The sequence below is a fragment of the Narcine bancroftii genome, chromosome 3 (assembly GCF_036971445.1).
Source record: "Narcine bancroftii isolate sNarBan1 chromosome 3, sNarBan1.hap1, whole genome shotgun sequence".
Taxonomy (NCBI): Eukaryota; Metazoa; Chordata; class Chondrichthyes; order Torpediniformes; family Narcinidae; genus Narcine; species Narcine bancroftii.
Genome location: NC_091471.1, coordinates 355,160,089 through 355,186,678, shown reverse-complemented (window position 1 = coordinate 355,186,678; position 26,590 = coordinate 355,160,089). Strand labels below are relative to the sequence as shown.

At 39.3% G+C, this 26,590-nt stretch overlaps 1 protein-coding gene across 7 annotated transcripts in view; it reads right to left on the bottom strand.

Moving 5' to 3' along the window:
• The window catches only part of cep131 (centrosomal protein 131), a 118,659-nt gene that overhangs the window by 69,139 nt on the left and 22,930 nt on the right, over window positions 1–26,590 (bottom strand). For 4 of the 7 annotated variants that reach the window (XR_011354850.1, XM_069929935.1, XM_069929934.1 and 1 more), the window contains 6 exons: window positions 18,582–18,696; window positions 14,775–14,902; window positions 9,592–9,705; window positions 2,957–3,112; window positions 1,587–1,673; window positions 222–339 (listed from right to left, as the gene is read on the bottom strand). Coding sequence is in view for 6 of the 7 variants with exons in the window: in XM_069929935.1 (XP_069786036.1) it covers window positions 222–339; window positions 1,587–1,673; window positions 2,957–3,112; window positions 9,592–9,705; window positions 14,775–14,902; window positions 18,582–18,696 (718 nt within the window). In the remaining variant the exon portion in view is untranslated. Of the gene's footprint in view, window positions 1–221; window positions 340–1,586; window positions 1,674–2,956; window positions 3,113–9,591; window positions 9,706–14,774; window positions 14,903–15,573; window positions 15,832–18,581; window positions 18,697–26,590 lie in introns of those variants that run through there. The other 3 variants (XM_069929939.1, XM_069929937.1, XM_069929936.1) reach the window with 3 other exon arrangements.

The following is a 26,590-nucleotide window of genomic DNA, read 5'->3' as shown; positions in this document are numbered from 1 at the left end:
TTCTCCCTTTCAAATTGCAAATTAAAATTCATCATATTATGGTCAATATTACCTAATGGCTCCCCTACTTCAAGGTCCCTTATCAAATCCATATCATTACACAACAAATCCAGAATTGACTTCCCCCTGGTGGGGTCCATCATGAGCTGGAATGAACCAAATTAGTGATCTAGTGTGCTGCAAGTTATCTGACAAATTGACTTGGAAAAGTGTGTTGGCACCTGTTTTTTTGCAGCAAGAAATCGCTTAAGTGCAGCTTGACTTGCACTGCGCCTCTGGAAATGTCGTCGATACCACCGCTGAATAGTAATCGCTGCATGGTTCACATGTTGTATAAATCTGTTGTGGGCCGAGCAGAAAGGTTGGAGAGAGTAGGGGAAGTGGTGTTAACAAAAAGCATCTCTTAAAACCATCTAAAATTGATCATTTCCCATTTCACAAAAAGACTATTTTCTACTGGTTGTTCATCTATGAAGGTATTTTATATTCTGTTCACAATACCTGAGCCAAATTTTGTTTTGAGATACCATGAATAAATGGTCTCCGTATGTTTCTTAAACTTACCACACAAAGCAGAATGAAACAATTTTTACCTTAAAAATTTGGTAATCATTGCATTCATGTAGATAAACATTTACACCTCAAAAATATCAATTATGATAAAATTCTTGTTGATAGCATGACATTTTTCCCCTTGATTTTGCCAAAATTTTCACCTCTTCTCTAAGGAACATTCCCATGTTTCTGAAATTCTTCACTTCTAATACCCGCCTTCATTTTGCATAAAGTACAGTAAATCTCAGGTGAAACACAAAATTCTGTGTTGGTCAGTGAAGGTTTTTAATACCACCATGATTACTCTCAGGACCTGAAACTGAAAGGTCAAGTAAAATGCAATTTTGTGTCATGGAAAGACCCCTAGTGCTGCTCCAATAATGAATCATGAAGTGATGGCCCATTGAGCAATTTTAACTGGTTAAAAGGCATCATGAGATGGAACAAAAATTTTAAATGTTGTATAAAGGGCATCTTTTATATCATTGCCCATAATACCTTCTTAGGACTCCAATAATTATCAGATTGTTAAGTATTCACAGAAATATAATACAAATCAGATACTGTAACAGAAATAAATAAAAACTTGTATCTGATTATTAATAAGATTTCTATAGATACTTTACCTTCCAGTGTCTCACAAGTCCTGCTCACTTCAAAATTAATGGCATTTCAACCTACTGATGATCAATACAGATCAGAATAACTTGAGTCTAAGCCTAACCATTCAAACCACACAGAATTGCCAAACTAAAGTTTATCTTTGCAGCTCAGAGAAACAGCAAGTAAAGGGAAAAGGACAACAGATTTCATCCCATTATTTTCACCAACATTAAGCTCAACTGCAGAGAAATTCCAGCACCATGCCAACCAGACAAGTTTAGAATTTTTCTGCATATAAATAGAAGCAACAGCAAGATGACTCCACAACAATGCTACACACAGATGAGCTAGATTGTGCACGACAAAATCTATTAACACAATACCATAAAAATAAAGCAATACACTCCTTCATGAAAATCTGTGCATACCCAAAATCAGGATGATTGAAATCTGGATTATCATTCTGAAGAACTTGGGTAAAATCCTTTTTATCGTTAAAGTTTAAGAATTGGATTCTAAGGATGGTAGAGAAACACATTTAGAGACAATTTTTGACTCAAAATCCTTTCACTATTTTGATAGGGTGGTGTTAGCATGGGCATTCGAGATTGCTACACTGCCACACCAAGTCATTCAGAACTTTGTGAAAACCATATAAAGATCGAGTACCCAGTATCAGAAGTTTCAAAAACAGAAAGGATCCAAAGACAGAACTTTTTTTTAGTGCCGACACGTGGAAAAAAAATTCAACACCCGACTTGCCCACGTGGGGCTCTGTGGGCACCAGTTTGATTACAGTAACAGTTTTTTAAAAAAATCTTTGCTTCTGGCTGGGAAGATGCCAAACGGAGCTGGATCCAAGTCTTCAGCATCGGCTACAGCCAGAAATGCCATATGCATCAGGGTCCCAGGCATGAGCAGAGACCGTAGTCGGGGACCGGCAGCAGTGGCGTTGGAGGACCAGAGGCGGAGATCGTTTTTTTTTAAAAAAGGAACATATTAAACATTATTTCTGCTTATGCACATGAGCTGATACAAGTATTCCGCTCATGTTAAATGTGATGTTTTTGGGTTTTTTCAGTTTTGTTTTGAAAACTGAAAAAACCCAAAAACCAAACTATGTCTAGCCCTAAGCTTTTTGGATATGGGATACATGAATATGTATATACATGAAACTCAACTTTATAAGTAATATGATTATGTACACAGAATAATGTGAAATATGAAAAATGAAAAGAACCATTGGGACAAAGAATATTGGACAGGAAACAAAAATTGAAAATTGACACTTTAAAAATATATATCTTTTTTTTAAAAAACCAAATTTTCTCCAATTAAGATTTAAAAAAATCACTCAGATCTTTATTGCACTAGAATTCTATTTGGATATAAAATTAAAATTCAATCCAATCAAATCTCATTTAAGCCACAATCTTAAACATGTTGTCATTTGGTTTGAGGGTGAAAATTAAAACAGTGATAATAAACAGTTGTAATCAACCAATCATCCTGTAGATTCATTACTGAGCATAGTTTGATCCAATCAAATGTTTTAAATACAGAATTAGTTGGGTCTCATTTTGGCTCAGATGAAGTAGTTAAATTTTCCCCAGGGGATCCAGTTTCCTCCCACCATTCAAAACATACCGGTCAATTAGGCGTAATCGGGCAGCATGGGCTCGAGGGGCGAAAGAGCCTGTTACTGTGCTGTATGTCTAAATTTAAAATTTAATTAGGAATCAGAAGTTTGTGCACTTGCTTCTGTGATTAAGAAGCAATAATAAAAACAAAGACCGACCTTTCTGCTTCCTCTTCAGTCACTTCCTTCTTTTTGTTCAATGTACTTGTGTTGTTTCTTGTTACAACATTAATACTGGAGAGATTTTTTTGTGATTTCTTTAAGGAGTTTTGGCCCAAGCTGTTCTCATCACGAGTTGGCACTTTAATCATGTTGCTGCCAAAAAAAATGACAAAAGATCCAGATAAATCTACTTCGAATCCATGAGACAAAGCAAACAGCTAGGTTTGAATCTCACTAGTACTTTTTTTTTAAAATCTTTCCCTGAGGCAATCAAAAATAAATCAAAAATGCTATCATCCTTCGAAGACCCAGCAATAGCTTATTTAAACAGCCACTGTTGGTGTTAATAAACATAGTTCTTTGCCACACAGAGCAAGGGTGGCAAAATGTACAAGTCCTCAGAGCTGAATACAATAATGTTTCGAAGAACAACAAGACACTCACAACTTTACACCCATGTTTTTGTTGCTATTCCTCATTGCTACACAGTGCACAAAGCAGAGGCTTTGCTCAGGTCTCCATGTGGCTATGTTTTTCAGAAATCCAAATCTGCTTTCTTAGTTTTGAGTTGTATGATTCTCAAATTGCAATGCTCTTAATAAATTCTCCATCTGAAAAAGGACTTTCACCATGGTCCATATTCCATTCAACAGCAAAAACCTGCTTCTTGTTGCCCAACTTTAACTCTACAACATTATAGCACAGCCCCTTCTCCCATGATGTTATGTCGGACCTAAATATACTTACTCAAAAACAAAAAAAAACTAAACCCTCCCTACCTCATAACTTTCTATTTTTCTTTCATCCATGTGCCTGTTTACAAGTCTCTTAAATGCCCCTGTTGTTCCAGCCTATACTACCACCCCTGGCAATGCATTACAGGCACCTACAACTCTCTGGGTAAAAAAAAATTACCCCGACATCTCCCTTAAACTTTCCTCCCTTCACTTTGTACAGATGTCCTCTGGTGTTTGCTACTCCCGCCCTGCTCCGTTCCAACTGATTTCAGACTGCAAGGCATTTCTACTCCTGAATTATAACGAGCTGGACTGCTGTAAAAATGAATTTTCTCCTTGTACCTCGATACACGTAACAAAAAATTTGAACTGTATCTTTGAACTGTCCTTCCTTTATTCAATTCCAGATATTGTTTTGAGCCAGTCTTTGTTTTTACAGTAAGCAATGTTGTTTGATACATCTCCAATAGCGAATGCACATTGTGCTTCTGGTCTAATACTTCCGTTTTTCATACCTGTATTCTTTGGCTTGGCTTCGCGGACGAAGATTTATGGAGGGGGTAAAAAGTCCACGTCAGCTGCAGGCTCGTTTGTGGCTGACCAGTCCGATGCGGGACAGGCAGACACGATTGCAGCGGTTGCAAGGGAAAATTGGTTGGTTGGGGTTGGGTGTTGGGTTTTTCCTCCTTTGCCTTTTGTCAGTGAGGTGGGCTCTGCGGTCTTCTTCAAAGGAGGCTGCTGCCCGCCAAACTGTGAGGCGCCAAGATGCACGGTGCACCGTGCATACCTGTATTACTTACAACTTAAAGCACTAAATATCATCCACAAAGTTGATGTGGGGACACCAAAACACGTGAGTGATGAGCACAGGTTGCAGTAATTCACCAGAAATAAATGTGCAGCAATATGACCGGCACATCATGGACTGTGAGGAAAAATGGCCATCTGGCTACTGTCCCATGATATTACAGACAGGGATTAAATTACCTCAAATGTCTGAACCAATCCGGTTATGTACATTTCTAAATGGCACTGTCATACAAGAAACACAGTTGGGAGCTGTGTTTTTTTTTGGAGTGTTTAATCGAAGAGGAGTACTTCAGTGATTGGTTGGAGTCTGCGATACTGATAGACACAGCAGCAAATAAAAAGGAAAGCTCGTGAAGCAGCCAGTGTGTGAGTGGGCCAGTTTAGGAGTAGAAAGTTAGAGGCTTTGATTTAAGAGGCTTCAGCAAGCAGAGGCTCTATGGATGTCCAATAACCCAGAGTAGGTAGTGGAGATGGCAGCTAGGGCCTTGGTATGCTCCAATTGCAGGATGTGGGAAATCTGGGACAGCACGCGTCTCCGATGACTACACCTGTGAGAGGTTCAACCAGCTGCAGTTCCTTACAGACAGTGTTAGGAAACTGGAGTTGAGGCTGGATAAACTCCATATCATTCAGGAGGCAGTGTGGGTGATAAGATAGAAGCAACAAGGAGGCAGTCACACTGTTGGAGCTGTTGTCAGGGCAGTGCAGATTGTCAGAGTGGGTATTTCCCCGAGGGATCCAACCATCCAGTCCGATGCCGTCAGCTCTAAATAGGCTTTAAATGGCCCCTTAAAGGAGCCAACAGTGGTTTATTTTTAAATCCTGCGACTGCAGGGTCTGGGCCCAAGATGGCAGCACGTAGGTTTGGCAGCGGTTGCAGACTCTTGGGAAGCAGAGGACTGGCACAGGGCACCAGAAATTGGAGAGACCAGTTCCTATTTGAGAAGGAGAAGCAGAGGAGATGGCCCATGAGGTAGTGACCATGGCAGAAGACCAGTAAGCAGCTTTGCAGCTGAAGAATACCAGGCAGCAGGCAGACGGTTGGCAACTCAAGGTGAGGACCCCATACAGCCTGCAAGCGACTGCAGTCAGATTCACACCAGCTGCGACCTGCTGAAGAATGGCTCAAGACTGGCTGAAGGAGTACCAAGTATTGGAAACAGGATGCGAGAGGGTACTGAGGGCTTTCTGATCATGTCGAAGGTTTGGATCTGGAGCTCGGGTCACCAACGATTTAGACTGAAGGCTGTGTGGCTTCAGGAGGCTGGAGGTGAATCCATGGACATTTAGTAACTCTAGGAGACTCTCTTTTGCTTCTCTTTCTCTGACTGTAAGGTGCACCCGGAAATTTGTGCTGATGGCAAATCTTTGCCTGCCTTATGGTAGACTAAAGGAAATGTTCTGTAATATCACATGCACAGTTTTACTACATGATAATAAAAGAATCTTGAATCTTTTGAAAAGCAGGAGATAGGTAACTGTTAAGAAAGGGAAGGGGAGTAGGCAGTCAGGACAGAGTGCCCCTGTGGCCTTTACCGACCACAATAAGTACAGCTATTCCCTGACATACATCCAAGTTCCATTCTGACCGACCAGTCATATCTTGAAATGGACGCAAGTCTGAAGTATGTTAGCATGGCAGGTAGAAGTCGTAAATCAAGTCACGTTCAATTCAAAAATTGAGCATTTTCCTCAGCTTCCTGTCAGATCTATTAGCAGGAGATGGGTTTTTCCTCTTGCTCGCCATCTTCTATGGCGAGCTTACAGCGCTTACCGAATAGCAACTGAGAGACGGACACTATCGTACACATGCAGCTGTTAATTTTTTTTTCCAGTCTTAGATACAGATAGTCGGGGAGAGACTGTATACTGTTTTAAATACTGTTGAGGGGGAAAGATCTACCAGGAACCAGTTGTAGTGGTCGGGTCTCTGGCACAGAGACTGGCCCTTCGGCTCAGAAAAGAAGGGGGAAGAAAAGGAGAACTGCTGTGATTGAGGATACAATAGGGGAACAGATAGGACCTGTGCAAAAGATCAAGACTCCTGGATGGTATGTTGCCTCAGATTGAGCCAACAGCATTATCAAGCAGGAGGGTGAGCAACCAGATGTCATGGTCCACGTTGGTACCAATGAATAGATAGGAAAAGGGATGTGGTCTGAAGAGAGAACATAGGAAGTTAGGAAGGAAGCTTAAAAAAGCAGGTCCTCAAGGGTTGCAATCTCTTGATTGCTGTCTGTGAGGGCAGGAACAGGAAGTTACGGCAAATGAAAGTGTGGCTGAAGAGATAGTGGACAGGACAGAGCAGGAGTTCAGATTCATGGATCATTGGGATCTCTTCTAGGAAAGGTACAACCTGCTCAAAAAGGACAGGTTGCACCTGAACTAGAGGGGCCCAATATCCAGGCAGGCAGGCAGGTTTCCTGGAGCTGCTGGGGATGGTTTAAACTAGTTCAGAAGGAGGATGGGAAACAGAATGAGAGGACAAAGAATAGAGCAGTTGGTGGAAAGGTTGATGCAATGTATTGTCATTTTGTGAGGAAAGGCAGGCAGTGGAAAGAGCATAAATGTAGTTAGTTGAACTATTTTTTCTCCTCTGGTCCAGTCCCTCCCTACCTTCATCTGCATCACATGTCGTCCTCCTCAATAACTTTCAACTCCCTGAATTTCACAATTTCATTTTCGCTATGAATCTCCAATCTCTCTGCTCCTCCATCCCCCATACAGAAGGTCTCAATGCTCTTCATTTCTTTCTTAACAACAGACTAAATCAGTCCCTCTCTACCACTACTCTCCTCCACCTGGTAGAATTTGTTCTCATCTTCAATAATCTCCTTTGACTCATCTCACTTTCTCCAAATCAAAGGAGGAGCCATGGGTACCCGTATGGGTCTCAGTTATGCCTAGTTTTTGTTGGCTTTGTGGAACAATCCACGGTGAAAGCCTACACAGGCAAGGCCCCTCAACTCTTCTTATGCCACATTAACAACTACATTGGTGCTGCCTCATGCCCCGTGATGAGCTCGTTAACTTTATTCACTTTGCTGCTAACTTTCACCCCAACCACAAATTCACTTAGTCCAACTCCGGTGACACTTTCCCCTTCCTTGATTATTCACTCTCCATAGTGCGAGACAAACATTCTACATTCATTTTATTTTTACAAATCCACCATCCCTAAAAACTACCTCGACTACACCTCACCACACCAGTTTCTTGTATGGATTCTATTCCTTTCTCTCAATTTCTCATCTCTGTTGTATTTGCTGCCAAGGTCTTCCAGTCCAGATTATCAGATATATCCTCCTCCTTCAAAAAACTTGACTTCCCCTTTGCCACCATCAACTCAGCCCTTACCTGCATCTCCTCCACTTCCTCCTAGCTCCCTTTGCCCCGACATGTAACAAAAACAGGATTCCCCTCATCTTCACCTACCACTGTTATGGATCCTGGACGGCTTTATTTTCAGGCCTGGGACGGGACTGAATATGCAGCAGGAGAGAGGAGGGCATGCTGTTGGAAGCTCTGAAGCAGCGTGCTGAGAAAGCAAACAGCTGCTTGGAGCGAGAGAGCCACATGCTGGGAGAATTGACAGCTGTCAAGAGAAAAACAGCCCTGCGCTGAAGCCAATGGGCTCATGGAAAGCGTACCCACTCTTATAACTTGACAACCCAAGACAGGGTTTTAGAGGAGAAGAATCGTGACAGGTCATTTGGCAACTCTTTAAAACAAAGGGCTTTGGAGTTGCAGATCTAGTGTTAGTGACTAGGTCACTGTGAAAATTTCCTTTGTGAAGAAATTAAAAGTGGTCGCTACCACATTAGAAAACTCAGAAAAGTCTTGTATTCCCCTGCCAAGGTCACAAGTCTGGAGTGATAACAGTCATTTCTCTCCACGTCCAACTAAAAGACCTGTGCACAACTAAACTAAAAAACCTGGAGACTAGATTCTGTGGACTGTTCTTTTAACAGACTGACTTCATGTGACTGACAAGGTTTTAATTTGTGAGTTTTATTTTTGGGCATTTTAGGCTTGGACTGTAATGGTCTGGGTCCCCCCCCCCCACCCCCCACCCCCCACCCCCACGTTATGAATATCTGTTGTTAGTATATAGTTGCCATAAAGGCTTAAGTTCGAGTGTTAAGTTTATTGACTTAATTCTATTATTGACAATGGTTAATAAATTTTGAGTTAAATTTAACCCATCTGCTTATGCGTCTCTCAATTACTGCTGGTGAGACAGAACACTGCTCATCAGCCTCCACATCCAAAATATTATCCGCAATTTCCATCACCTACCACCAGACACTTCCGAGGGGACTACTCCCTCAGTGATTCCCTCATCCTTTCCTACTACTACCACCCCGTGTCACAGAAAGTGCCACACCACCATTCAGGGCCCCAAACAGTCCTTCCAAGTGAAGCAACATTTCACTTGAGAATCTGCAGGAGTCATCTACTGCATCTGGTGCTCCCATTGTGCCTTTCTCTACATCGGAGAAACTGGACGCAGACTAGAAGATTGCTTCCCAATGGCCAACCATTTCAACTCTGCGCCACACTCCCACACTGGCATGTCTGCTCGTGGCCTTACACACTGCCAAACTAAAGCCACCCGTCAACTGGGGGAGCAACACCCAATTTCTGTCTGGGCACTTTCCAACCGGATGGCAGAAACATCGACTTCTCCAGCTTCTGTAGTAAAGCAATCCAGACTTCTTGTATTTTTTTCTAGTCAGCCAATAGAAATCCTGCCCTATGTAAATGGGACATTGAAGCCAACTCTCCTTTCTTTGACTGGAGAGGCAAAGGGATTTCTTCTGCTGGCAACACTCATTTGCCCATAAAACAGAATGACTAAACCCAAAAGTTTTATCTTCTCACTTCCAATATCCACTTGATTAATTGTTCCAAAGAATAACTACAAACTGGAATGTGATATTGTTGACGGCTGATATTTCCTTCCATATACATCAATAAAGCTAGGCTAAACAGGAACAACAGATTTAGAAACGGTGCCATATAGGAATAGACTAGGGTTTGAAAATACTCTATTATTATCATTAATAAGATTAATCAACTTACTTGAGGGATGTTGCTTTCTGGTTAGAGCTTTTAGGAGTCAAAAGCTTGTCGGCAGTGGAATAGTTGTTGTGCAACATTGTGGTAACAGAATTCCCAACAGCTCCTTTGTTGCTGCTACAAAGACAAAGATGATTCATTACCCAAAAAAAAATTTGCAGCATAGCCAAATTAGGATAAAGATTGGTCAACAGTGGCTCAATATTCAGTGAAGTAAATTGAAGAAGTTTCGCTCCATAGAGGTTTTGGAATAGTGTTCACTATTCCAAAACCACAGGTTTGTTACAGGTGGGCCACAGTGAAAGAGCAAAGGCAAATATTGCTGTTTTGATTAAGAAGTAACATGTTAAGGTTATGAATTGAGGACAAAAAAAAAATGCAAATTTTCCAACCAAAGGAAAAAAAAACATTATTGGTCTGGGAAAGGGGTCGAGTTTGTCAGCATCCCCTGACCAATCTTCTCGCTGATGGTCTGTGTGTTCATTATAGGTGGTCCGTGGTGACTAAAGGTGCTCTTTATCTGTGGGTTAAAAAAAAAAGGTGGCGGAAAAGTACAGCACAGGAACAGGCCCTTCAGTCCATGGCCTGTGCCTATGACGATGCCATTGTATTCTAATCCTACATGCCTGCACATTCCCCGCCCGTCTAAATTTGCCAACGACAACATGGTTGTTAGCACATTCACAAACGGCAATGAGGAAGCGTACAGAAGGGAGATGGATCAGCTCATTGAAAGATGCCGCACCAACAAACTTGCATTCAACATTAGCAAAACAAAGGAGATGATTGTGGACTTCAGGAGAACATGATCCAGTCCTCATCAAAGACTTAGTAGTGGAGAGGGTCAAGAACTTCAAATTTCTGGGTGTCAACATCTCTGAGGATCTGTCCCGGAGCCGCCATTTTGATGCAATCATGAAGAAGGCTCACGAGCAGTTATACTTTGTGAGGTGTTTAAGAAGTTCCATTATGTCACTGAAAACTGTCAAAAGCTTATACAGGTGTACCGTAGGGAGCATTCTGGCAGGTTGCATCACTGTCAGGTACAGGGGTGCAACATTCAGGACAAGAAAAAGTTCCAGAGGGTTGTTAACTTGGCCTGTGACATCACAGGCACCAGACTTCACCCCATCGAGAACATCTACATCAGGTTATATCTTAAGAAAGTAGCCTCTATCCACCATCCAGGCCATGCCATTCACTCTGCTACAATGGGGAAAAAGGTACAGGAGCCTGAAGATGAGAACTCAGCTACACAAAGACAGCTTCTTCCCCTCTGCCATCAGATTCCTGAATGATCAATAAACCCAAAACACTGCCTTACTTTGACTTTTCATGCACTAGTTTTATTTATTTTTGTAAGGTCGTTTTTACGTTTGCATTGTGATGCTGTCACTAAACAACGAATTTCAAGACTTGTCCACAACAATAAATTCTGATTCTGAAGTGGAATTGATAAATTGCACAGACTTTTCATCATGAAGTGCAAAGAAAAACGTCAGCATTATTCACGACAATGACATGTTTTTATGGCACATCTACAGAAACCACTGGTGGGGTGTAGATAACAAGATGGCAAGTGTTCTTAGATTACTGGCAAAGATCCAGAGAAAAACAAGATTTTTTTTTAAAAAACAAAGCAAGTTGCCCAAATAGCCATGGGGACAAGTTCAATATTAACATTCAAAATGTATCTGCATAAATATTTGAAAAGGAGACCGCATAAAAGAGCGGGACAATAGAACAACTGGTGTGTGGGATAGATTCTTAAAGAATTTGCACAAAAGCAATGGCCCAAAATTACCTCCTCCTCAGCTCATAATTCTACGTATTTAAATAACCTAAATTTAATTCATACACTCATCTAATTTACAGTACATATTGATGCCTTATATTCAAGACAATGGGCAAAATTCATTCATGACATCATTAATTTGTGAATTATTTGTTCAGTAAAGAAGAAGAAACTTGAATAACTATTCACCAAATAATTAGAGAGAAAAATAAAAATCATAAAAATGTATTCAGTCTCTGAAGTCCTCTATTATTTTAGCTCATGTAGCCAAGCAGCCAAACTACAATTGTTAAAGCTTCCTCGACCTTACCTGGTACCCAAGAAGGGCAGTAGAAACATCAAGAATCCTCAGATTAGTGGGAAAGTGGCTGGGAGGATTTGGATAGGCAGGGAATTAAGACAGCATGACTTTGTGCATGGAAAATTCCATCTCACGAAGCTAATCATTTGTTTTGAAGAAGGTAGCCAAAGTAACAGAGAGAGGACAGTGGACATCATTTATATGGACTTTGGCAAGGCCTTTGCCAAGGTCCAGCATGGCAGGCTCATCCAGAAGGTTAGGTCATATGGGATCTAAGGTGAGCTGGTCAACTGGATTCAAAATTTGCTTGGAGTTCGGAGACAGAGATTAATAGCAGAGGGTTGCTTTTCTGATTGGAGCCCAGTGACCAGTGGTGTGCAGCAGTGGTTAATGCTGGGTCCACTTTTTTTTTGTTATCTATATCAACAATAAGGATGAATCTGTAGTTAGTAAATTGGCAGTTGTCACCAAAAAATGCTGGAGCAGTGGACAGTGAGGAAGAACATTTAAGTTTATAATATGATTTAGATCAGTTGGGAATATAGGTCAAAGAATGGCAAATCGAATTTAAACTTGGCACAATGAGGTGTTGAATTTTGCTCAGACAAACTAGGGCAGGACTTGCACAGTAAATGGTAAAGTTTTGGAGAGTGTTGAATTTAAAATATGCAAATCGGATGAAGTGAAAATGATACTTGGTCAAAATGGACAAATTGAGCTGAAAGGCCTGTTTCCAAGCTATAGAACGCCACAACTCCATAACAGACAGACCTGAGAGTACTGGTGCATTGTTTCCTGAAAATGGTGACTCAGGTGGATGGGATAATGAAGGCAGTATTGGGCACATTTGCCTTCATTGAGCAAGCAAAGATTGGACATCATGGTACAGCTGTACAAAACATTGATAACACCACAAATGGAAATTCCATGTGCAGGTTTGGTTCCCCTTCTTATTCACACAAGGATGTCATTAACAGGTGCAAAATAGATTCACTGGGTTGAGATTGGGATTGAGGGTCTGGGTTACAGGGTAAAATGAGATAAGCTGGGTCTTTATTTCCTGGACCATAGGAGGCTGAGAGGTGACCTATACAAGTTTACAAAATCATGAGGGGCATGGATGAAATTAATGCTAAATATCATAGGTTTAAGGTGAAAGAGAGTTTGAGGACACAACTTTTCACTCAGAATAGTCTACATCATGAAAAAGCTGCACAAGGAAACTAGGGAAGTGGGTATTATTTCAACGTTCAAAGACATTTGGACAGATAGGCGAATACCCTAATAAAGGGTATGGTCCGAACATTAACCATCTTTTGCCTTCCGTGGAACCTGTACGACCTGCTGAGTTCCTCTCGCATTTTGTGAACTGCTCCAATTTCCCAGCATCTTGTTTACCTCAATTTTCCAAGATGTATGCATTATGGTCCGTTCTATCACAACCCTGGCCATGCAGCGAGGTTGTGAAAATATTCAGGCATTGGCTCATAATCACCATCCACCTCAATCAATAACCACTTCCCATAAAAATAATCTCTCCTTGACCACAAGAACATTACCCAACAATTTTGGGGTCATCAACAGTCAAAAATAACTAGACCAATCACATAAATATTGCTATCGAAGAGGATAACTATGCCGACTCTGCAAAATAATCCCCAACAGCTAATGGATAAAATAAGGATTATGATGGGAAAAGGTCCATATACAAATTAGTGCAGCTGCATTATGCACAAGAGCATCAACAAAATCTACGCAAGCATTGTCCTCTACCCTCGACATTTGCCCCCACCACCACCACACCAAGTGGTTGTAGTTTACACATTCCTACATAACACACTGCAAGAATTAACGTTCTTTGACAACACCCCTCAAACCCACAGGTTTCACTACATGGTAGGACAACAATAGCAAGCGTGGGTAAATGTGAGGATCTGTAATTACACCTTCAAATCATACACCATCCTGACGTGGAGATGCAAGCTGCAGGTCAAAGAGGTAGAATTCTATTCTCATTAGCACCATGCGAGAATCTTCAATAAATAGCTAACCATCATCTGTCTCGGGCAATCAGAAAAGACAATAAATATTACCCTCTCTAACTTCTATTTACAAGTGCAAAGGAAAGTAAGATCCTTTGGATGATACGAGAATAAACAAGAATAAATGGAGCCCACTGCAGGTGATCCCTGGCTAATATTAAATAGAAAACAACAAAACCTGGAGAGTGTGGTTCACTTAGCTAGATTATGGTGTAAATACAAGAGTAAGGTGTTGTCAGTGACAAAAGCTGAGGGCACATCATCTTTGTCACAATGGAAAAAACGCTTGCAATTTCTTTTTTTTAAATTTAGACAAATGGCATGGTAACAGGCTATTTCGGCCCACGAGTCTGTGCCGCCCAATTTACACCCAATTAAACCACACACCCGCCCCACCACCCGAAACATTTCAAACAATGGGAAGAAACCCGAACACCCAGGGGAAAATCCATGTAGACACAGGGACTCCTACAGACAGCATGGGATTCTAACCCTGGTCCTGATCACTGGCGCTGTAAGGCGTTGCACTAACCACTGATTTTGATTCTCTGACAGGAGCAATTCTGGTTCTGTGATACAGAAACTTAATCTATTGATTTGGTCAACTTCTACTGGTTATGCTGGAGCTAACCTCAACAGTAGAATTCATATCAATGTCACCAACTGCTGAGAGATACAAATGTCGGAGCTATTCCAGTTTCATTTTTCAGACATTATATTCATAGGGAAAAATGTGTGAGCTTCACTGCTAATAAAATAAAGAATAAACTGCTTAAATGAAATAAACAAGTTGGAAACTGTCACTTTATTTTACATTCCCTTTCTAATTGTGTAATCATTTTAAAATGATTAATTTCACAAAAGTGAATCATATAACCATATAACCATTTGACTGACATGATCTTCTCTTTCTTAGAGACAACACCATAAGACATATTGCATTCACTGTTATCCATTGATTTAAAAATAATGCAAAGATTTTTTTTTAAAAAACAGCCTATATAGAAGCTTTTTTGAATATTATGTTTGCATTTTTCTATATACTAACCGATTGTTCGCTGTGAAGTTCGCTGCTAGTGATACAGCAGATTCTCTCCTTTTAGACGAGACTGGCACATCTGTAATGCTGACAGTGCGGCCACTAATAGGAACTGGAAATACTCTGGGCTCCTCATCCTGCCATCAAAAATAAATAAAAAGATGGAATTAAACAAGAAAGTCTGAAGACGCTGTGATGGTGGTTTAATACTCAAAATTGCTGAAGAAACTCCAGGAGGTCACATAGTGTTCTTTATGCCAAAGATGCACAACTAATGATTCAGGCCTGAGCCCTTTATCAAGCTATGAGCAAAAAGCAGGCTGGTTTTTAAATAAAATGGTGAGAGGAGGAATAAAGTCCCAAAGGCTCAAGAGGTCATAGGTTGGTAAAGGTGGGCGGGCAAAAAAGAAAAAAAGTTCAGAAGTGACAGGAGGATAGCCCTCTGAATGAAGGGAGGAGAGCTGAAGGAAAAGAGAAAGAGGGATGGGGAAGAGAGGGAGACAGTAGGATAGTCTAATGTTAATGCCATCTGGTTGGAGAGTGCCCAAACCTAAGTTTAGGTGTTGTTCCTCCTACTTGCGGGTGGCCTTGATTTGGCAGAGCTCAAGGCTAGGGAGTGGGGTATGGAATTGAAATGGTTGGCCACTGGAAGGTCCCCTTTATTGCAGTGGATACAGTGAAGGTGCTCAATGAAATTATTGTCCAGTCTCTCCAATGTAGAGGAGGTCATTGTGCATGAATGGGAGCAACATTGAAAAAAATTAAATCTGCTAGTCTGGCACTGTTAAAGTCAGTTTTACTACATCACCTCTCAGTACATTATTTTTCAATCTTCTGGACAATTGTAATTACATTTTAAGTCTTAGAAAGCTCACAAACACCAAAACAAAAGAGAACTACATATTCTGTAGCAATTTATTATTTGGAAATGCCAAATTTTAAAAAGTACAAAAAGATACTTTAAAGTTTAAATCTCTTGACTAAGAAAGAAAGGTGTAGTCCTTTATGAAAAAGAGTGATGAAGTCAGTTCAAGTGCTGTAGGTTTCTGGAAGGGGTGCCGGACAAAGTGGCGATCGTCTGCCTTAAGAAAGACAACAAGTTAAAGAATTTCATGAATGTTACATTCTAAATGTAGTATTACATAACAATAATGGAACCTTTTCCTTTACAACTTCAAAAATTCACAAAGCTGATTATGGATGATGCAATACAAATACATCAAGAGGCAGTGTTGTTACAAACAAAAAAGTCAAAAAGAGTTGTGTATGGCATGGCCTATCATACTTGAAAAAAAGATATGTTTATTTTTATTTTTCACAGTACTAAGTTTTTCAAATTTCAAGAGTCCTAATGAAGCAAATAATAAATCTAGGAAGGTATTTATAATTAGAGAAGTCCAGCACCAATACTGAATAGACTTTCAAGTTAACCATTATATGTTTTTTTCTAAGATCTTCCAAGGTGGTCAATATCTTAGCAAATTTTATTTTACTTATTGGACACATTAAATTGTTTTCACCTCCAGGATACTTAAGAAAATTTTGGAAAATTTTCCATACTGCAAAGAAAGGGACACGAAAGGTGACAAGTGAAAACTCTCAGTTTTTGACCAGCTACATCATTGCAGACCTCAAAAGACAATTATATACCTGGGATTAAATTTCAGAAGAGCAGCTTTTCTCCCCCGTGAGGTACGGGATATATTAGCACAAAATACCGGAGGGCAAATTTGTCCTATTTTGAAGTGAGAACAAGTACATGCATCAAGCAAACCTAATTAAGGTCGAGGTGGTGGATGTTTAACATGATTTGGCGTCTCAACGAATCCAGCCAGCACACTCTTTTATTATTATTTTTTTAATTTACAATACAGCACAGTAACAGGCCCTTTTGGCCTAAGAGTCCGTGCTGCCCAATTACACCCAACTGACCTACACACCCGTGATAAATTTTTTAAATGGAAGCAAACTGGAGCACTTGGAGGAAATCCATGTAGAAACAGGGAGAACGTACAAACTCTTAACAGAAAGTGCAGGATTCGAACCCTAGCCCCAATTGATGGCATTGTAATGGTGTTGCACTGATCGCTAAACTAACCATACTGCTCTTCAATCCATGTGCCCAACTACTGTCAGAGACTCACTCATGTTGCATGAAAACATGCTCCTTGGTGCATTCACCCATTTTTCACATTCAAGAATTCTACCTACAAATCTGGCATTTAAGAAAATCCAGAGTCCACAGAAATCCATGTGATCACTGCGAGAACATGAAAACTCCACCAAAACATGATCAAACACAGATCTCTAAAATATGAGGATACAATCCTAACTGCTATGCAATTGTGCCACCTAGCTGGAAATACTGATATTCTCAATTAAATACAACAGACAGATCGGCAAAATTTTGAAATTAGAATCATCAGCCATAACATTGCAGAGTCTGACCACATGAAGATTAAAATGCAGCAAATACTATTCCTAGAATGTACTAGGAATGTACTTTCTTCTTTTCTTGCTTTTTAGGTAGCAGGATGCCATCTAAGTTAAAGAATTGTTCCTCAATCACAAGAGGTTTGGAAGATTGGAGTCACACCAATTGTAACGTCCTCTCTTCTTCTTTGGCTTGGCTTCGCGGACGAAGATTTATGGAGGGGTAATGTCCACGTCAGCTGCAGGCTCTTTTGTGACTGACAAGTCCGATGCGGGACAGGCAGACACGGTTGCAGCGGTTGCAAGGGAAAATTGGTTGGTTGGGGTTGGGTTTTTCCTCCTTTGTCTTTTGTCAGTGAGGTGGGCTCTGCGGTCTTCTTCAAAGGAGGTTGCTGCCCGCCGAACTGTGAGGCGCCAAGATGCACGGTTTGAGGCGATATCAGCCCACTGGCGGTGGTGAATGTGGCAGGCACCAAGAGATTTCTTTAGGCAGTCCTTGTACCTCTTCTTTGGTGCACCTTTGTCTCGGTGGCCAGTGGAGAGCTCGCCATATAACACGATCTTGGGAAGGCGATGGCCCTCCATTCTGGAGATGTGACCTACCCAGCGCAGTTGGATCTTCAGCAGCGTGGATTCGATGCTGTTGGCCTCTGCCATCTCGAATACTTCAATGTTGGAGATGAAGTCGCTCCAATGAATGTTGAGGATGGAGCGGAGACAACGCTGGTGGAAGCGTTCTAGGAGCCGTAGGTGATGCCTTTAAAATCCTACAATGAAACCTTTCGGGTTCTGAGAACTTGTCAGATTCACTGTTCTTTTATCATGACCATAATTTTCTTCATTTTGACAAATATCAGCCCTGAATTAAATTATTAATTTCTTTCCAATACCCAGCATAACATTGGCTGTGAATACCAAAACAAAGTAATTTTTTCTACCAGATCCTTATTCTCTCTTACAATACCATTTGTCAATTTTCAAGAGGTCTGAATTGCCCATGACTATTCTTAACCTTTTTATGAATGGCATGCATCAATTCCCTTTTGTTTCTTCCTGTACCACCATTTTGAAATCTTCCTTGCAGCATCACCTTTTGTCATTCTCTACATCTATATCCTACAAATCATTTATTGTACTCATATTTGCAAATTTTTAATTTTCTTTTCCTCTTACTATAGGTGCTTATTTTTTCACATGGATATAAAGCAATCCTGTACTATATAAATTTTTGGTCCCGTGAGGATAAAAAGCAAAGTGTGTGTCCTCAACATTGTGTACAAGTGTTTATTGGAACCAGCCCTACATTCAGTGCCACTTTTTGCAGGGGCTATTGAACTTAATCCTGACATTTAAATCTGAAGGGTTTAGTTAGTTTAAAATTACCAGAACATTCCAAGTGGTTCTCTTCTCTGGAGAGGTCTTGCTCAAACTGGACAGCTTTTTTCTTCCATCGGCAGAGTTATCAAACAAAGCCAGGAAATCATCTGCCCTTTCTTCACTAGGGAGACAGTGAAAGGGACAAAATTAATGGATTTATTTCCCTCCAACATTGTGGCATGTACAAACAAATAAATCATTTTTGTGTTTACTTCGCATGACCACAAAATAACTTTTGCAATCTGCAGAATCTCAAGTGCTGTAATATAGAAACCAATCTGCACACAGACACCATTCGAATGTGGCCAAACAGTGTGATCTGGGGTTTTTTTTAATTTAGATGCGGGGGGGGGGGGGCGGGGGGGGGGGTGGCTATGCGAAGGACTTAGACATGTTTGGTTGAGATCTCTGTGAAGAGTACTAAATAGACAGTCAAAAATTGAAAATAAATCAAGATTTATTTCATCAAAAATGGATAAAACTAGCAAGAAGAATCTAAGGCAGCTGAGAAAAAAAAGATTGAAGAAGCTCTTATTCAACCGGGAATATCAGGTTAAAGTCCGAAAGGGAGCAATGCAAAAATGACGATGGGACCGGCAGAACCAGGTAAAACTGCGGAGTCAAGGATTGAGCATCATCCTGGAAAAATGGAGAACTTGAGTAACTGATTCTTAAGTGTTGAAACAGAGAAAATGACCAAAATAAAAGAGATTGTTGAAGATCTGATGGAGAGAATGGGTCGATCTGAGTTTAAACTGACGAAAACACATGAAAAACTCAAGGCTTTGGGGACAAAAAAAAAACCCAAAGAATGGGAGTCAGATAAACAAGAACTGGTGGTCAAAATTGACCACATGGAAAACTTTAGTTAGTGAAATAATTTCCAAATTATTGGACTAATGGAAGGAATCGAGGGAGGAGATCTGGTGAACTTTTTTTCAAAAATGGATCCCACAAGTGTTGGGATAAGACAAATTTGGAGAAAAACTACATATCAAGAGAGCTCACCAAACACTTGGACTCAGAAGAGCCGACGATCAGAGACCAAGACCAGTTGTGGTGAGACTTTCAAGTTACCGAGAATGGGTGATAATTCTGGGAGCAGCACATGATTATTCTAAGCAGAATAATAGCCGCCAGAAGTCGATCAGCAAAAGGTACTATTTTTTCAAGACTTTAGAATAATATTGATTAAACAAAAAAAAATTCAAAAATGTGAAAAGACAACTACGTACTAAAAACCTGAAATAATCAATGATCTATCCTGCGACTTTGAGGATTAAAGTAGTGGAGGGGAACCAGTGATTTTTCAATTACAAGAACAAGGTAAAAGACTTTATGAAATGTTTATAAAGAAAAAAGATGAAGGTTGCCAAGGGAGAAGATTGTGAAAATATTTATAATGGAACTAAGTAAAAGTAGAGTGACAGATTATTATATTTTATATTGTATATAGATATGTTTTAAAGGAAATAAACTGTGGCATGTTCTTTTTTAGTGTGGGTCACATACAAACACCTCAAAACAGATCTAATTTAAAATGTCATAGCTCTGCTCAAGCCAAACAGTCCGGGTGCCTTTGCAAAAACTTTGAAGAATGCCTAGAAGGACTTCACAAGTAGGTGTTAATTGGACATGCTGTGGAGTAATGGATTATTGTTTTGGAAAGCAACAGAACTTGGAAGATTAGATCCGGACCCGCAGTCTGTCTGAGTGCAGTTGGCTGTTCTAAGAGGGTCATGTGGTTTTCTCTGTGTGAGAGAGAGAGAGAGAGAGAGAGAGAGAGAGAGAGAATTCAGTTCTACAGTTCAGCAGCAGCAACTGGGACTGGAACAGGACAAGCTGGCAAGCTTATGGAAAAGCCCCATTCTGAAGCCAGGTTGTGAGTTCTTAGTTCAGCCTGGTCAAAGCCCTTGTGGTCCATACAAGAGAAGATGGCATAATGTTTCACTTGAAATAAGGGAAACAAAAAGGAACTCTGACCTGAAAGAAAGAGGTTATCATCTGGAAAACCCTGATGGAGCAAGTTTCTTTGGCAAGACATTGAAGTAGCTGATCAGAAGGAATTTGTTGTGGGTGTCCAAACAGCAACAAATCTCCCTCTGAAAACCGATAAGAACCTTCCCGAGTGGTAACCATTTACCTTTCAAGCACCAAAGCCTGGTGAAATTCATAAATGTTAAATTCTGTGCACAATATAATTGCCTGCAACCAGTAAACTTGGAGGAGTGAGAAGTGAGATTGGACTGTGAATCAAAGAACTTTTCTGAACTTTCACACACATTACATACACGTGTGCTTAGAATTAGAAGGGGGTTAAGTTAGGTTATGTTAATAGTAATAATAATATGATTAAAGAAAATTAAAAGTAACTTTTGTTTAAGTAACCATTTGTCTTGGCGAATTTCTATTGCTGCTGGGTTTTGGGGTCCTCTGGGCTCTTAACATTAGTAAAAGTTGTATTTTAAAAATTTTTAAACAACATATACAAGATGGTTTTGGAAAAGTAAAGTGTAGAGAAATCCATACGGAGAGCTCAGAAAAAAGAAAAAAATCTGGGAAATGTGGTAGCAGAGAGGAAACTCAAGTCTAAGGGGGAGAATGGCGGCTGAAAAGGAGTTGCAAAAAAAATGGTGCCAAAGGGAGGGTTTTTTCTTCCTCGAGAGACTCCACAGGCTTTTTTTTTGCAGCCTTTCAGGACTCTACGTGTACATCACCGTCAGGGCAGGGACATTGTGTACTTTTCTTAAAGGGGAAGCATCACATTATTATTTAAAGAGTCAAAGAGATTTTTACTGTTAAAAAAAGTTTTAAAGCAAAATATGGGTAGAACATTAAAATTTATTAGTCTTCATGTTAATGGAATTAACAGGATGGTGAGGAGAAAACAGGTCTTGGCATACCTAAAAAATTAAAGGTAGATATATTTTTTTTTTTTTTTTTTTTTTTTTTTTTAACAGAAAACACATCTAACCAAATTGGAAAATTAAAAAGATGGTAAGGCAAGTAATATTGTCTTCATGCGGAGGTGTTGCAATTTTTAATTAATGAAAATATACCAATAACAATAGAAGAGACCTTAACTATCAAGCTGGAAGATTTGTAATACACACTGTAAAATGTATGCAGAATCCTGGATGTTCATGAATATTTACACCCAAATTATGATGAAGTCTTTATGAAGGATATCTTGTTAAAAACTGCAGGGGGAATACAAATATATTGGTTGGAGGATATTTCAATTTTTGTTTAGATCCAATATTGGATAAATCTGTGAGAACAGTAACAAGGGCGAAAGCTGCAAAACGACATCGTCATTTATGAAGATTTAAATTTAATTGATACATGGAAATGGCTCAACCCCTTAGAAAGAGACTACTCATTCTATTTAAGGGTACATGATTCACATAAAAGGATTGACTTATTTTTAATGTAGATCCAGCTACAAAGTCAAATGGTAAAAATGGAGTACTTGGCAAGACTTTTACCAGTCCATTCGCCGTTGACGTTAACTATTACGACAATGAAAAAGCAAGAAAATGTGTATAGATGGCGCCTTAATACTTCATTATTAAAGAGAAAGGATTTTTGTGTATTTATTAAGAGACAGATAGAAATATTTTGTGAAAATGATCTTCCTCTGACAACAGTTTTCTAATATGGGATATGCTTAAAGCTTATCTGAGGGGACAAATTATTTCTTATACTAAAAATCTTAAGAGAATATGCAAGAGACTTAGAAGGTCTAGAGAAGGATATAACAACATTTGAAAAAGAATATTGGATATCGGGAACACAAGAAAAATATAGAATATTAGAGAACAAAAAGTTACAATATAACACTGTAAACATATAGAATGGAAAAAAGTGATATTAAAAATAAACAAAAATATTATGAACTTGGAGAACGGACACATAAAGTGTTATCTTGGCAGGTTAAAGTAGAGGAGTCATCCAGAATGATTAATGCAATAGAAACAGATATTGAAACTATAATGTTTAATCAAAAAGAAATAAATAATATGCTTAGACAATACTATATGAAATTATATAAATCAGAATTAGTAGATGAAAGATGGAAGAATTTTTAACAAATGTTGAACTTCTTAAACTAGAAGAGAAAAAAAATGACTCAGATGCACCTTTCACAAGGGAAGAAATAAAGAAAACTCTGGGTATTTTACAAGTCCCCAGGGGAAGATGGGTTCCCTCCCAAGTTCTCTGAATAATTTAAAGATTTGATGATGCCTTCATTGATGGATGTGTTAGACCAGACCCTCCCAGAAACCTTTACAACTAATATAATTACCGAGCTACCGAAGAAAGGTAGAGACCCACTAAAAACCTCATCATATAGACCAATATCACTCCTGAATGCAGATTATAAAATTCTAGCAAAGGCACTAGCCAATAGACTGGGTGACTATTTAGTAAAATTAATACATCCAGATCAGGAAGGTTAAAGGAAGACATTCTTCAAATAGTCTTGGTAAATTAATCAATACATATGGAAAAATCAAAGTTGAATCCAAACATAACTATTTCTTTAGATGCAGAAAAGGCATTTGGCTGACTAGAATGGTCTTAAATAAAAGTTGGAAAAATTTGGTATAGGTAGAAAATTTATACATTGGATAAAAACTTTTTATCATAAAGCCACAAGCTAAAATTATAACTAATAACCAAATGTCATCTGTTTTTCCTTTGAGTAGATCGAGTAGATGGTGGTGTCCCCTATCACCACCATTATTTATTCTAGCTATTGAACTTCGGGCGGAGACTATAAGAAGAGATCCAGATATTTAGGGCTTCAAAGATGGACAGGAAGAGCATAAAATTAGTTTATTTGCTGATGATGCATCTGATCTGGGTGAATCATTGATATGATTACAAACCACAACATTGTTTTTCTCATTTCTTACTGTATTTGCAGACTAATCCTCCACAAGTACACCATGATCAGTCTGCAAACTCTCTCCAATTAGATAGTTTACTTTTTCCTTCCGAAATGGCTGAATTCACATTTTACCCATTTCTCTTAGCATTTCATCCAATTCAAAATAAAATTTACAGCTCAGAATTTTTAAGTAGTTTCTGTTTTCTACTATTCCCTTCCTTCCCAAGAATCACCACCCCCACAACGGACTGAATAAAAACTCTCTGCTTTTCCAAATCCTTCAGTTTTGTAAAATCTAGCCTTCCTTAAATAAACTCTTCACCATCCATAACTTGACTTTGGTTTTGAACTGGACACAGTTCCGCTGAAGATGATGCCAGAATCGAGAGCAGGATTCTAATAATCTTGCTCTGTTATTCAATACCTACTGATCAATCTGATATTCTGCCTCAACTCTTTTTTTTTGCCTGGTCTCCTCAACCTTTCAGTCCTAAAAGTGCAAACGATGGTACATGAAGCACCTTCCCAGAAATGGCTAGGAGCAAAAATGTACTAAAGGTGTGGAACTAAGAGAAATTAGTAAGAAAACAGTGCTCGAAAAATTAATTACACTACAAGTCAATAAATCTGCAGTGTCTGATAATTTGCATTCCAAAGTAATAAAGAAATTAGTCATAGAAATCAGGACGCAACATTTTCCAAGTTTTACACATCATGGAATAATGGAGAACTGTAGGTATCAGTCCTTGGGCCATTCATAATCATTTTAACTCTCAGATGCTGCAGAGAAAGATTGCTACTTTTTCATGTCCTACTTCAATCACTTCCCTGATCCTTTTTAAATTAGGATCATCATAAAAGGCAGGCGTGTCACACCATCAATTTCAAACTTGGAAGTTACTATGATATTAAGACTATTTTTATGCCTTTAATATGGTGTCAAATGGAAAATTCTTCTTCCCTCGAGACCCGGAATTGTTTCTTCTGGGAAATTTGGCAGTTATAAAAGTTAACTTCTCCAGAAGTAAATCTAAATTTATTAAAATTGCATCATCAATAGCCATGAAATGTATAGCGGTAACATGGAAATCTGATTCCCTACTTCACATTAATCCTTGGAACATGGAAGTACAAAGTTGTATTCCTCTTGAAAAGATTACTTACGGTCTTAGGAATAGATATATTATGTTCGTCGAAATCATTTATCTCCATAACAACCAGCTGAGAGACGCCCAGTGTCAGGGAGTTCGGCCAGGGGAAGTAAGCAAGAAAGAAGAAGAATAGTGAGAAAGAGAATGAAGGACTGGAACAGGGCGAGCGGTAGTCGGGGGGGGGGGGAGGGGCGGGGGCCGGCAGCGGGGAAGGGAGGCCCAGCAGCTGGAGGCCCAGCAAGGATACAGAAGCAGCTCACCAGAGAAGGATGAAGATACACAGATATAGAGAAGAGAAGAAGATGACACAGACATAGATACAGACACAAAAGAAGAGGAGGAAGAAGACCAAGAATTTCAAAGGAAAGAAAAATAGAAGGACAACATTTTTTGAAGAACAAATGAGGTCAATAAAAGAATGGCTATCATTAGAATTTAGTTCAATCAAAACAAAAATGAAAAGAGCTGAAGACAGAATGCAAAGCTTAGAGTTGGTCATGACTGAAATAGGGAAAAGAGTAGAAAATGTGGAGGAACGAGAAAACTGCTGTAGAAATGGAGATAAATGATTTAAGAGGGAAGTTGGAAGAGAGCGAAAAAAATTAAAGAGACACAAGATTTATTGTCACAAAAAATTGATGTATTGGAAAACTACAGTAGGCAAAATAACATTAAAATAGTGGGCCTGAAAGAAGGCAAAGAAGGGTCAGATATGAAGGAATTTATAAAAGGATGGATCCCAAAGGTGCGTGGAATGACAGATTCACATGAAGAAAAAGAAATCAAAAGGACGCATAGAGCACTAGTACCGAAACCGCCACCACATCAAAAACCGAGATCCATACTGGTAAAACTTCTAAGGTATACGACAAGAGAAAACATACTGGAGCAGGCAAGAAATAAGGTTAAAGAAGACAATAAGCCGTTGGAATATAAGGGACAAAAAATAATTTTTTTACCCAGACATATTTTAAAGAAGAGGAAGAAATTCAACACAGCGAAAACAATCTTATGGAAGAAGGGTATAACTTTATATTAAGACATCCAGCAGTACTCAAAGTATTTATTCCTGGGAAACGGAATAGACTGTTCTTGGACCCAAAGAAAGCGCAAGAATTTGCTGAACATTTGCAGGACAGAAGAGAGGAGGAGGAGTGACAACAGGAGGAGTGACAAGAAAATATACAAAAATATGTAAAAATATAAAGTAAAGATAATGAATATATATATAGATTTAAAGATGGATAAGAGAAGGGGAAGAAGGGAAAAAAAGAGAGAGCTTTGTTATATGTACAGGAAAATAGAGTTCTCTGGGGGGGGCTGGGGTGGGAGAATAATGGTCACTGTGAAATCGGTTGACACTTGTAAGTTCACAAACCGAATGGAAAGGGCAACTGTGGTTACCGTCAAGGGACAATCCAAGGAGGGGAGGTTCATTTGGGGTTAAAGGGTTATTGCTTGTGGGGATTGTTGGGGTATTTCATGTCTTAAGAGCGTCGTCATATATTGAGATCAAAAAGGAAAACTTGAAAAACAGTAATGGAAAAAAGGGGATGGAGGTGGTGAAGAGGTGGAAAAGAAGTGAAGATATAAGATGGCCACGTTGGACTATATGACTATAAACATTAACGGAATATGGACTATATGACTATAAACATTAACAGAATATATAACCAAGTTTAAGTGTATCCCATTGGGAAAAAAAAAATCATACATCATTCAAAGACAAAGTTACAATGTTTGAAAAAATCTGGGACCATATATGGAACATACAGAAAGAGCAGGCCTCGGACCACCACCACCTAAAATGATAAGATAAACACGATCAGATTTAATGTGAATAAGTAGATGATGCGTATTTTTTGTTTGTATTCCTTTTGTATAAAGATATGGTTGTATTGTATTTTATATGTTCAATATTTACTGTTTTTGGAGGGGGGTGGGAAGGGGGAAGAGAGGGATGGGGG